The 13,664-nt window shown below is 44.8% G+C and overlaps 1 protein-coding gene across 1 annotated transcript; it reads left to right on the plus strand.

Annotated features, from left to right (window-relative positions):
• The first annotated feature begins 1,989 nt into the window (after window positions 1-1,989).
• On the plus strand, window positions 1,990-13,261 carry Myoc (myocilin). Its single transcript, XM_052736602.1, has 3 exons — window positions 1,990-2,743; window positions 10,563-10,688; window positions 12,020-13,261. Exons 1-3 carry the CDS (start codon window positions 2,143-2,145, stop codon window positions 12,802-12,804), a joined length of 1,512 nt encoding a protein of 503 aa, XP_052592562.1. The 5' UTR covers window positions 1,990-2,142; the 3' UTR covers window positions 12,805-13,261.
• Window positions 13,262-13,664: the final 403 nt, after the last annotated feature.

Here is a 13,664-nt window from a genome sequence, read left to right on the forward strand (position 1 = left end):
GTGGCAAGGTATAGATTAATAGAAATGGATTAATTTAAGCTGTAAGAACAGTTAGCAAGAAGCCTGCCACGGCCATACAGTTTGTAACCAATATAAGTCTCTGTGTTTACTTGATCGGGTTTGAGCGGCTTGAGACTAGCGGGCGAGAGAGATTTGTCCTGACTGTGGGCCAGGCAGAAAAACTCCAGCTACACAGCATGCTGGCCTGAGTTTGATCACCAGCACCGATGTCAAAAGCCAAGACTACACCAGCAATCCCAGCCCTGGCGAGGCACAGGCAGAAGAGTACTTAGTGCTTGCTTGACCAGCCAATCAAACCAAATCAGTGAACCCCAGGTTCGGTGAGAGACTCTGTCTCAAAAACTAAAGTGCAGAGTGATAGAAGACAAGACCTGGCCACCAACCTCTGGCCTCCACATTCATACCTATACATACACCCACTTAGATGAACACATATATACCCACGCCCACACCCGCACCCACACAAGAACATATTTAGAGCAACATGTGATTGTTCCGACTTCAGGTGACTCTGCTAGGGGACATCAGAAATATTTATTACACAAATATTGAAGATGCTGTTAGGATCTGATAACCCCAAATTGCTCAAATGCAAAATTGGCCTTAAGGTACTCACGAGGGGGCTGGTGATATGGCACAGCAGGGGCAAGTGTTTCCTGTGCAAACCAGACAGCCTGAGTTCAATCCCCAGATCCCACGGTGGAAGGAGAAAACCGGTCCCCAAAAGTTGTCCTCTGACCTCCACATGGAAAACATGGCACATGTGTGCCCGCACTCACATACCCACCATATATACACATACCAATCAGTATGCCTTGCATGAACTTCCTAAGTGCTTGGTACTTGGTACTTGGCACCTCTGCCAAGGTTCCCCGCCCCCCTCTTTTGGGTTTCTTTTGGAGTGTGTGTGTTTGGGGGTGGGGGTTGGTTGGTTGTTTACCACTTGTTTTTTTAGGAGAGGAGGTCTCATTCTGTTCCCCAATTGGCCCTGAACTTTTTCAGACTTAAACAATCTTCCTACCTCAGCCTTCACAGTAGCTGGCTCTCTCTGAAAAGCAGGCATTATTAGATTTCAGCCCATGAATCTGAATTGGTAAATAAATTACATCTTTATTTTCATGACCTTCTCACTCAGTTATTTTATCTAATCACAGATGCATCCATAAACCTAAAGTTATACTAACAATAACCTATATTTTGATTCCTACATTGCAGTTGATATGGCTTTCTTGAAATATTGTATATACTCAAAAGTACTTTGAAATCAGACCTTATATTAAATATGTTATACAGCACATATTTCAAGTGTTGAAATATTTTCATATTTGTAAACTTAGTATCCTGTGTTTCTCTGGTTCCTTATATTTTATACATTGGAAAGCATCTTTCAGAGATGGTTGCACAGGTCTCCCCAGTAGGCTTTGGGGGGCACACCCATCATAAAACCTGGTCCAGAGCACTGGCACAGACTCCTGAGACAAGAGGCTATCGTTAGGGAGCATTTCTAAGGATGTCCACATATTTATCCTAAACCTAGGGTAGGGGAAGAATCCTGCTCTCAGTTCCTCTGTAGGAGCCCAGAGCCTGTGGGGTACTAGCCTCTTCTTCAGGCTTTCCTTTGTCTCTGCCTCTGCTCCAGGGCATGTCTTCTCAGGCACATCTGTTCCCCCAGTTTCTTACACAGTGACTGGTCCAGGGTGGGGTCCCCAATGAAGCATGAGCTAGACTTACATCTCTGTTCAAACAAGCACACAACCAGCTACTCCTGTCAGACCAGGTGGGCATATATGTATATGTACATACAAACAGGCTAGAAACTTAATGGGTATGACTGGAGAGTGGGGTCCATTTAGTGGGACTTCTAAAAAATAAATTCAAAATAACCTTTATTTCCTAAGAATCTTGCTGGCAGTGTGAGTACAACACTCCCCCCCCACACCCACACACACACTCCTGTGGCTGGCCCAACCCAGCTTCACGTGGTCACCTCTCCCTCCCTCCAGGGCTGGCTCCCCAGGACATATAAACCTCTTTGGACCTCAGGCTTGAGCCTGCAGGACCACCCATCCGGATACCTTGCAGCAGAGCTTTCCAGAAGAAACTCATCCAGCCTCCACATCAATGTCCTTCTGTGCGTGCCGTTGCAGCTGTGGTCCCAAGATGCCAGCTCTCCAGCTGCTGTTTCTGGCCTGCCTGGTGTGGGGAATGGGAGCCAGAACCGCACAGTTACGGAAGGCCAATGATCGGAGTGGCCGATGCCAGTACACCTTCACTGTGGCTAGCCCAGTTGAATCCAGCTGCCCCGGAGAGGACCAGGCCATGTCAGCCATCCAAGACCTTCAGAGAGACAGCAGCATCCAACATGCAGACCTAGAGTCTACCAAAGCCCGGCTCAGCTCCCTGGAGAGTCTCCTTCACCAGATGACCTTGGGTCACGCTGCTGGGACCCAGGAGGCCCGGGAGGGGTTACAGGGCCAGCTAGGTGCCCTGAGGAGGGAACGGGACCAGCTGAAGATCCAAAGCCAGGATCTGGAGGTGGCCTATAACAATCTCCTACAAGACAAGTCAGCTCTAGAAGAAGAGAAGCGGCAGCTGGAACAAGAGAATGAAGATCTGGCCAGGAGGCTGGAAGGCAGCAGCCAGGAGGTAGCAAGGCTGAGGAGGGGCCAGTGTCCCTCAACCCAACGCTCCTCTCAGGATATGCTGCCAAGCTCCAGGGAAGGTAAGAATGCAGGGTGGAGGGGCTGCCCAACCCAGACAGTGGCATGTATCCTGGTGACCGGTTACAGGGCTCCTGGGCTTCTCTCTGTGTTTTGTCTTTTCTCTCTGAAACAGCAGATCCAGCACACAATAGCTGCGTTAAGGTGAGCGAAGCAAACACTTTTGCATGTTTCTAGCAAGTTGGCTCCTTGTTTAGGTCAGTGGGATGTGGGTTCTTGTGTCCGTTCATGACAAAGTCATCACTGCCTACAGCCAGATGAGAAACACAAGGCCAGGTGAGGGCATATGGTGAGTAGTCGGTAAAAAAAATGGCCAGCTGTCCCCTTTGGATAACTCTTTTTCAGAATTTGTTTTTTCTCAGAAATTAGTATTTTTACCAAAATGGCCTCTATTTATGAACTGCCAAGTGATCTGTGCAGTGAAAACTGGTGCTGATGTTATTACTATTATTATTATCATTATTTATTTGTTTGTTTTTGAGATAGGGTTTTTCTGTGCAGTCCCATCTGTCCTAAAAACTCATTCTGTAAACTAGGCTGGCCTTGAACTCAGAGCTCTGGCCGCCTCTGCCTCATGAGCGCTGGGATTAAGGGTGTGCTTTACTGTGCCTGGTGGTGTTTTGTTTTTAAATCTCCTACCTTGGTAAATAAAGAGGAAACAATTTCTCTATCAGTCCCTTGGTGTGGGGCTTTGGAAATTTTGCCTTTTGTTGCTGAAGCAAAGGTCCCTGGACAGCTCTGAAGTAGCCCTTCTCACAGAGGGGCTTTTCCATTTGTCTGTTCGGGCTCTTGCCTGGAGATGGGTCTTTGGGTGGATTAAGAGACTGGTACATTATTCTTGATGGCTGGAAAGCAGTATTTTGTTTTCTAAGTATTTTCTTTGTCGCTTTTTATGTTCCTAAACAGTCACTTATTTCATGAGGAAACAAATTCAGATGTGGGACAATTAGTCTTGACCCTTCAAAGGCATTAATGTCAAGAAATAATGAAAATGAGGAGGGCTTGTTTTAGACAGAGGAATGTAAAAGACCTGGAAACCAAATATGTGGACATCCTGAATCAGCTCCTACACGGACAGGGGACAGTTACAGGAGGGGTAGAGTTGGGGTGATTGGGGAATTTTGACATGGAATAATTATTGGGGAGGCCACTATATTAACATTACATTTCTCAGGTAATATCGTAGTTATGAGGGACACTGTCCTAAGCACATGCTGAAACACTTAGAGCTCAGCTTTCAGGATCTATGCAATTTACCTTTGAGAGAGCGAGAGAAAGAGAGGTCACAGCTGAAGAGTACCTTGTATCCAAGTAAATGGTGCATGGGGAGTGCAGCATCCTACCATCTTCTCAGGATTGACAATCTCCAAAATAACACAATGGGATAAGCATTTTCTAAAAGAGATCTCCCGTCGGGTGGTGGTGGCGCACGCCTTTAATCCCAGCACTCGGGAGGCAGAGCCAGGCGGATCTCTGTGAGTTCGAGGCCAGCCTGGGCTACCAAGTGAGTTCCAGGAAAGGTGCAAAGCTACACAGAGAAACCCTGTCTCAGGAAAAAAAAAAAGAGATCTTCTCTTGAAAGGTAAGATTTGCATGGATGTGAGGTTAGAAAACTCGAGTCACTGCTAAACTTGGCAGGGGACAAGCTATTTTGTTCTCAGCATGCTTGGTTCTTATCCGGAACACAGCAAAGATTTCACACTGTGATCACTGATGTGGGGTCCAAATGAATAACTTTAAAATAGGGATGATTTTTTTCCCTGCTTTTGAAATTTAAGTTAGCACACAAAACGATGAGCTTCCATGGTCTTTTTAATACATGCTATTATACTTGGTTGAAAATCTAACTCCCTCCCCAACTACTGCCCTCCCTGTGCCCTTCCTGATGTCTGCCTCCCCAGACAGTGCCCACTTCTGCTTTTACAGCATGTGTATTCCATCGCTCCCTCTCTTCCTCCCGTTAATGATTAAATATTTACATTCAAATTGGAAGACATCCAATTCTGAATTTGACAGTGGAGGAGAGTGAGGTCCCAAGGAGCTAAGGGGCCAAGAGTCACACAGCTGCCCTGTGGTGGCTAAGACATCAGCTGGGCTCTGAGAGGGCAGATGGAGAAGTATTATCACTAAGAGTTCTATGCAGGTTTCAGACTTGAATGAAGTTACACTCTCAACAAAAAACTATGTAAGTGATTCCAGGAATGAAAAGTTCAAAATGGAAAGAAGGGGGCCTCATCAAATTGTTTACTACATGGGGAACAGAAGTTTAGCCCCAGGGGACACTTATTCCTGCATCTGACAGTCCCTCATCTATGACAAATAGGATGTCAGGCTGCTTCTTGTAGAATTATACAGTCAGAGAAGCTTGGGCAGGGAGCTGACATGTGGTCCTAGCAAGGGATACCTCTTAAGAGTCAGGTTGCCATAGTAACTGCTGGGGAGAGGTGAGCAGGAAGGGGGTGAGCACCAAAGGTGTTCAGCAGGACCTTGGGTTATCATGTTGAGCAGGGGTAAGAGGAGGAAGCAGCCTGGGCCATGCCTGACAGAGTGGCCACCCAGGCAAAGGGTTGTAATTGCAATGTTCCCCTCTGCCTGAGTTCCACCATTGTGTGCAAATGTCACCCAGTCATTAAGAACCTCGGGCCATCCTGACCCTAACATCCCTGCAGCACACACTGGATCTAAGGACAGTACCCAGGACAACTGAGACACTGGCTGCTCGCTAACTTTCGCTTTCCTGAAGTCTTGTGTCCTGGAAATAGCATAGCATTCTTTTAACCTCTTCTCTGCATTTAAATAATACTGTCTTTTTCACAGTAATATAAAACATTTACAAAAATCTTTACAATGCCATTTGCATTGGCATACAAATTAGTTAATAATGGGCTGAGTCCCTAGGTCCAGATCCCCTAGAGTATGAGGTTAAGAACAGAGTAGGCGGATAGTCTCAAAACATTTTAATGATGGAAGGACTGAACTGCAATACCACTAAGAACAAAAATAAACACAAGGCTCGAAAGCTTCAAACATCTGATACAATACAGATATTATTCTCCTAATCATTTGTTCTCCTTCTATATTCAAAATGAAATGTTAGTGATTTTAAACATTACAGAAAAATCAGAGTTTAGACACTTCCTTATTCAGGATTATTTTATTTATAGTTCCTATATAATTCTCAAAAACAACCTGATATATTTGTACAGCTCACAGTACTAGGCCTCAGGAGGTGGACTCTTTTGCCCAAAGCCCCAGAGCTGGGCCAAGGCAGAACTGAAGGAAACTACAACATCTGGCTCAGCCCAGGTCCCTTTGCACAGAGCTTCCAAGCCTTCAGCAGACATGCCAGATGGCTCTCCCCAGGGAATCCCAATGCTGCCAGAAGCTCCTGGCTGAGATGACTACGAGGCCACCAGGAGGTTCCTAATCCAACCACTGCACCTGCCAACTGGAAATGAGCCAAATGGCCTCTGGAAGCCTTTCCCTGATAGTCTGTTACTACAGCTCTTGTTTACCACAAGGAAAGTGTATGAGGCGTGGTTCCCTGTAAAGAGCAGGGGAAGGCAGGAAGAGAAACGACAGAGCTGAGGTCTCCTGTTCCCAACTGTGGGCTGGGGGGTTTATGGTGGGACCAGGCTAGAACAGAATTCTGTACTCCTGTGCCTCTCTGGAAGAAGATCTGGTGAGTGACTGTGCTATGTGGATGGCCTGAGCTCTGCCCCAGGTGGGGGTCACTGGACAAGAACTCAATGGCTCTCCTGAAGTCACCAGCCACTGTCTGAGCCCAATAAGGATGCAGTAGCCACATAGTACATTAAGCCAGGGAAGTTTAACAGAGAGAATTACTCTTTTTCTTTTATTGAAAATAGATTTTTTTTATATAATATATTCTTATTATGGTTTTCCTTCCATTTACTCATTCCAGTTCTTCCCTAACTCCCCTCTCATCCAGATCCACCCCCTTTCTGTCTTTCTTCCTTTCTTCCTTTCTTCCTTTCTTCCTTTCTTCCTTTCTTCCTTTCTTTCTTTCTTTCTTTCTTTCTTTCTTTCTTTCTTTCTTTCTTTCTTTCTTTCTTTCTTCCTTCCTTCCTTCCTTCCTTCCTTTCTTTCTTTCTCTTTCTTTTCTTTCTTTTGAGACAGAGTTTCTCTGTGTAACAGTCCTGACTGCCCTGGAACTCGCTTTGTAGACCAGGCTGGCCTCGAACTCACAGAGATTCACCTGCCTCTGCCTCCCAAGTACTGAGATTAAAGGCGTGTGCCACTACCACCCGGCTTCTGTCTTTCATAAGAAAACAAACAGGCATCTAAGGTATAATAATAAAATAAAATATAAAACAAAATCAAGCCAGAATAGGACAAAACAAATACACAGAAGGAAAACAGCCCAAGAAAAGCATTCAGGAGTCCCATAAAAACACACAACTGCAAGCCATAATATATACACAAAACGTGTAGGGTAAAAAAAAGAAAGCCCTGATGTGACATCTTGAGACAAGGAAACTCCAAAGATGTCAGCAAGTTAATCTTCTGTTGGCCATCATCTACTGTTGGGTATATGGCCCACCCTTAACAGTAATTTGTGTCCCCAGTGAGACTTCCTTGAAGAAAACTAATCTTTTATTTGCAAGTGGTTATCAATTAGAGATTGCTCCTGGGTTAGGAATGGGCATGTGTCCGCTTCTCAACTCTAGGGCACTATCTGGTACAGACCTATGCAAGCCCTGTGCATGCTGCCTCAGACTCTATGTGAGTTCATATGTGTGCCAATCTTGTTGAATTAAAGGGACTTGTTTCTTGTTGTCCTCCGTCCCCTCTGGCTCTTACATCCTTTTTGCCCCCTCTTTTGCAGGGTTCCTGAGCCCTGAGGGGAGGGATTTGATAGAGACATTCCCTTTAGGGCTGAGTATTCCAAGGTCTTCCACTCTCTAGTAAGGGCTAGCTGTAGGTCTCTGTATTTGTTCCCATCTGCTATTGGAGAAAGCTTCTCTGATGATGGCTGAGCGAGATACTGCTCTAGTGTTAAATTTGAAAAATGGCCCAGCAGTGGCCTTGGCAGGTAGAGCCAAGGGGAACGGCGGAAAGTTACTCACACCACGCAGACAGTGGTCACACAGAGGATTTTATTGGGGAGAAGGGAGAGAAGGGAGCAGAGGAGAAAAGAGAAAGAAGAGAAGAGAAAGAGAGATGGGAAAGTGGGGAGAGATGAGATGCAGACTCCTTGTGGATAGAGGTAGAGAAAGTGGGCGGGGCCCACCCTTTATGAAGGGACACAGCACATGTGCAGAGAGATCACGCAGCAGTGAGTGCATGAAGCTGTCAGGATCCTGAGCAGGCCCAGGTACCGCCTGTGTACTGGCCAGGTCCCCAAAGGGCAGGTCTGAATGCTAACATACAGCAGAATGTTAAGAGTCATTTTATTGCTATGTCCCTTCTGTATTTTGTATTTGGTTTCACCCTGGGTCCCTGTCCTATCTAGTCTTGGGTTCTTGGTCACTCAAGCAGTGTAAGGCACGTGTTCATCTCATGGAGTGGGCCTTAAATCAAATCAGACATTGGTTGGTTACTCCCACAAGCTTTGTGCCACTACTGCCCTCGCGTATCTTTCAGGCAGGACACCATGGTAGATCAAAGGGTTTGTAGCTGGCTAGTGTTTATCTTTCCCCTTTGGTAGCAAGCAGAGTACCCTTTGGTACCAAGAACACTAACCAGTAGGGGTGAAGGCTCTAGGTAGGTACCTGCTCAACTTCTGTGTTCAATGAGTTGTATAGGTATTATTTTTAGCAATAGGGCCTTGCCATCATTTTGTGGAGAGAAACCTATAGTCTTTGCAACATCCTCAGTTGTTCGGGGGTTCCCATGTAATCCATTCCCAGTAGTGAAGCTTCATTTAGTGATGAGAGATGTCTGTTTGGGGTTCTGTCTCTCCTGCTATTTAATGATTTCATTTAGATAGCCTTTATATATGCATATAATTTAGGAAGCTATTGGGTGTTCTGTGTTGTGTGAGATAATCAAAGAAAGAGAGTCACTCCAAGGTGAATTTTAGGCCCTCTGTGGCATCAGGAAGGTCCAACTTCTGATGGGTTGAAACTCAAACAGCCATTAAAAAGCCTATTTATTGATGGTTACCCAAAGTTGTTTTTTGGGTCTACAAGTTCCTCATACCAAAATACCTGATTTAGTCTATATATTTTTATGAAGGGAAGCATCATACCCATCACTTTAGTCCTAATTGTGTACTGTTTGCAGTACCCAAAAATTAAAGAGCTCCAGGTGTGCCAGGACCATCTTGTGACTAAAGTCATACAAAGGCTGTAAAGCTGCTTCATACAGCATACCTATCTGCTGCCACCAATACCTTGAGTACCATTAAGGTTGGCTGGATCATATGGTCCAAGAGGTAGAACAGCCTAGATACAGCGAACTCTGCTAGCCTACAGCAGGAAGCTTCTGAAACTTGGGAGGCATCATGAGTAGGTTTTTTTAAACTATGGGAAAAGCTATCAAGAGCTAACTATCACCACACACACATACACACATACACACATACACACACACACACACACTTTTTTGGTGTCTGTGTCAATAATTCAGCTATTTTTAGGAAAGTCATCTATGCAAATACCTAGCCTTAGTCTTTTCTTTCCATTTTCTTTATTTTCTCTGACACCAAAGAGGACATCTCATTTTCTTCTTTCTGAGTCAGGTGTGCAGAGTTCTTTTCTTAATATACACCTTGCTCTCAGTAAGTCACCAAATGGGAAATCAACCTACTGTCAAATAGGAAATAATTTTCATCAGGTGCAAACAGTAAGGAATCTGATGCTAGGAAAAAGTGGCTCACAATGACCTTCATGTGGTGGCCACTTCCCTTTTCTAGGAATTCCTAGAGGAAACTTGAACATGTCTTCCTTATGCAAATTGATCTTAGAAAGGTACATGTAAAGCTTAATGTGTTACTGACAATTACCTACATATTTCAAAATATCTACAAAAGGTTGTGAATGTTCCCAGCACAGAGAAATAATGAATATTATTTTTTTAAAGATTTATTTATTTACTATTTATTCAGTGTTCTGTCTGCATGTATGCCTGCAGGCCAGAAGAGGGCACCAGATTTCATTACAGATGGTTGTGAGCCACCATGTGGGTGCTGGGAATTGAACACAGGACTTCTGGAAGAACAGCCAGTGCTCTTAACCCCTGAGCCATCTCTCCAGCTCATAATGATTATTATTGATGGATATGCAATTATTGTGAGCTGATCACTAATCAATGTGTACATATATGGAAATATCATCTTACCCCATCAATATATGTAGACATAATTATGTTAAGTGAAAATAAAAGATTAGTTAAAAACCAAAAGTTGATCTAGTCTTACAAGTATTCTTACACACATAACAAGTAAAGCCCCTTAAGCTGCAGCGAATATTTAGTTGTTGAAATTCAAACATTTCAGAGAATCCTAACAACAGACTGTCTTTGAATTCCTGAAACCATACTTTACAAGCAATCAATCTCCCTAGTGGAATTTATATAAATCACATAAAACTCTTATTGTATTTTATAATTGCTTTTTAATTATGCACATTTTCAAATAGTCATAAAGGTAAAGAGAAAAGTGAACCCCAGTGAAGACATCACCCCAGTTCCAATAAGCTACTGATGTGGTTCAATCACATTGCATCTTCCTTTACCTGGCCCCCAAAGCAAATCTCAAATATCAAGTATTTGGGAGCATGTCAAGTGCTACCCCCCAGAGTCCATTCTTGTGCCATTCCTTCGCTGACTACCACTTGTCTCTTTCTTCGAATACAGTCTCTCAGTGGAATTTGGACACGATGGCCTTCCAGGAACTGAAGTCAGAGTTAACTGAGGTTCCTGCTTCTCAGATACTGAAAGAAAGTCCATCCGGCCAGCCCAGGAACAAAGAGAGAAACAATGGTATGAAGTTAGATCTCTTCCCTTCTGAGCCCACCTGGCCATTGTGTGTCTTGTTCTGTGTTCAGTTTGGGTAGAGCAACTGTTCACCCAAGGGACAAGACAGGTAACTTTCCTTGAAGCAGAGCTGGGGAGAGGGGAGTAGAACCCTCTCTGTTGCCTTGTCTAGAAGGGTGTACAGGAAGTCAACCTTTCCCCCACAAGCCCTATATCTTCCCACCTCCCACCCTTGGAGGGGCAGGTATATACCATGCATCACCTTAGCATTTCTGTTACTAAAGCTATTTTTCTGACCTTTGTCCATCAAGGAAAAGTACGTTTGTCCCTCTCTAAGTGTTCCATGAAATAAGGCTGTTGTTTTCAGAAAATAATACAGACCGTGCTATTAACGATCCCTGCTAGCACTGAAGGGTATGGAAGGGTGTCCTGGAGCATTTCATGTTCAATTCCCTGAGGGAAAAGCATCACTGTTGGCTTTTGTGAGGAAAACTCAAGGCACCCATGAAAGAAGAGAGATTTAGCTTGAGTTCACTAAACTGAAATTCTCATCTATTTATTAGATTTAAAAAATCACACTCTGTTATTATGATACTTTGAATGGATGCATTAAATACGTGGCCCCTCAAGTTAGGCTTGAAAAACTTGAGATTATATATAGAGAGATTATATATAGAGATTATACTTACAATGAACTGATTTCTTGTTTAAATAAAATAAACCCAACTTGAAAATGATGAAGAGCAATGTAATAAACATCCACAAACCCCTGTCAAGCTCAAGGAGAGAATTACAAGCACAGTCAGAGCTCAATACAGCCTTTTCCCTTACAGAGTGCAAGATTCATCTCCCAGACTCATCACATGATATTTGCTGTGTATTTCTCTAGACACAGCACCTGGGTGTGTCTAATCACATCTATATTGACAATAACCTCATTACCCCAAACCTTTAGCCTCCTCTATAAATGAGAAAGCCAGGGGATTGGAGAGATGACTCAGCAGTTAAGAGCACTGGCAGCTCTTCCAGAGGACCTGGGTTCAATTCCCAGTGCCCACATGGCAGCTCACAACTGTCTGTAACTCCAGTTCCAGGGGACCTGACACCCTCACACAGATTCACACAGGCGAAACACCAACGCACATAAAATAAAATGAACAAGAAAGCCAAGGCTTACAGAGCTAAGCACCTCACTGGCCACATGGTAAGTGGGTGGCAGGGCTCAGATGTCCATCCACTCTGTCCCCACCTTCTCTGCTCTGCTCCTACAATCCTGCTCTCTGTGTTTGGAAGACTTACGGATACTAGATATATGGCTTTTTTTTTTAATTCATCAGGATGTGGAGTTCTAGTCTGGGTAGGAGAGCCAGTCACTCTGAGGACTGCTGAAACAATCACTGGCAAGTATGGAGTATGGATGAGAGACCCCAAGCCCGCCCACCCCTACACCCAGGAGACCACATGGAGGATCGACACTGTTGGCACAGGCATCCGCCAGGTGTATGAGTATAGTCTGATAAGTCAGTTCGAGCAGGGCTACCCTTCAAAGGTTCACGTGCTACCCCGGCCCCTGGAAAGCACAGGTGCTGTGGTGTATGCGGGGAGCCTCTATTTCCAGGGGGCTGAGTCCAGAACTGTGCTCAGGTATGAGCTGAACACCGAATCAGTGAAGGCCGAGAAGGAAATTCCTGGGGCTGGCTACCATGGACAGTTTCCATATGCTTGGGGGGGCTACACAGACATCGATTTAGCTGTGGATGAGAGCGGCCTCTGGGTCATCTACAGCACAGAGGAAGCCAAAGGAGCCATAGTCCTCTCCAAATTGAACCCAGAGAATCTGGAAATCGAGCGTACCTGGGAGACCAACATCCGTAAGCAGTCTGTGGCCAATGCCTTTGTTATCTGTGGCACCTTGTACACGGTCAGCAGCTACTCCTCAGCCCACGCAATGGTCAACTTTGCCTATGACACTGGCACTGGAATCAGCAAGACCCTGACCATTCCATTCAAGAATCGCTACAAGTACAGCAGCATGATCGACTACAACCCCCTGGAGAGGAAACTCTTTGCCTGGGACAACTTCAACATGGTCACCTACGATATCAAGCTCTCTGAGATGTGAGGACCCCATATCCCTACCTGCAAAGGCAGAGGAAGGTGAAGTTTGGGGTTCCTGGGTGCAGCAGCTGCAGAGAGAGCCAGCCAGCTGCACGGAGCTTTTCCCTGCTTTTCAAGCTTTCATTCATCCAGGTCCATGTACAGAGTCACCATCTGATTAGACAGAGATGCAGCCTAGGGACCTGGACAGTTGCATGTACTATATTCTCTTCTGTCGGCTTTTAAAAGGGTGTTCATCTTAAAAAGTTCATAGCTTGCAGTAATCTGGAGCAAAATCTTTAAGCATGGTTGTTTCTTCATGAAGCCATTGTCCTTGTAAGCTGTATGGTTATCATAAGCTTTGAGAAGCAGCAGCGTTTCTAAAGGGGGACCACTCTTGTGACTGGAACTGTTCCTGCAGAAGGTTCATTTACTACAGTTTCTAAAGCTTCAGATAGCACTGAGTTGGGTAGTATTTAACCCTTTGCCCTGTGAAATAAAGTTATCTTACACAACGTTACTGGCCTTGAGATCTGTAGAAATCTTTGCTTAAAAGCACACGTTCCAGTCTTCAGACAATGCCTCTGGGTTGGAAGATATGACTGTAAGACATCCCAGGTGTGTCCATGGGTGTGTCTGTCTGTCTGAGAGGCTTAAGCCTGCTCTTTCCTGTTTTGTTCAGGTCAGCAATGGAATGCACGCCTTCCCACCTCCATCGAATTCTGTTCTTGCCTCTTCCTGAACAATCTCAACATCTCTCCTTCAGCCTGCCCTCTTTTCTAGATTCATTTCAGGTTTTATCTGTTGTTACACTCATTTTTTTTTTTTTTGAGGGAGGGTCTCTCTGCATAGCCTTGGCTGTCCTGGAACTCACTGTGTAGACTG

The sequence above is a fragment of the Peromyscus californicus genome, unplaced genomic scaffold (assembly GCF_007827085.1).
Source record: "Peromyscus californicus insignis strain IS unplaced genomic scaffold, ASM782708v3 Scaffold_14__1_contigs__length_90479793_seg_2, whole genome shotgun sequence".
NCBI lineage: Eukaryota > Metazoa > Chordata > Mammalia > Rodentia > Cricetidae > Peromyscus > Peromyscus californicus.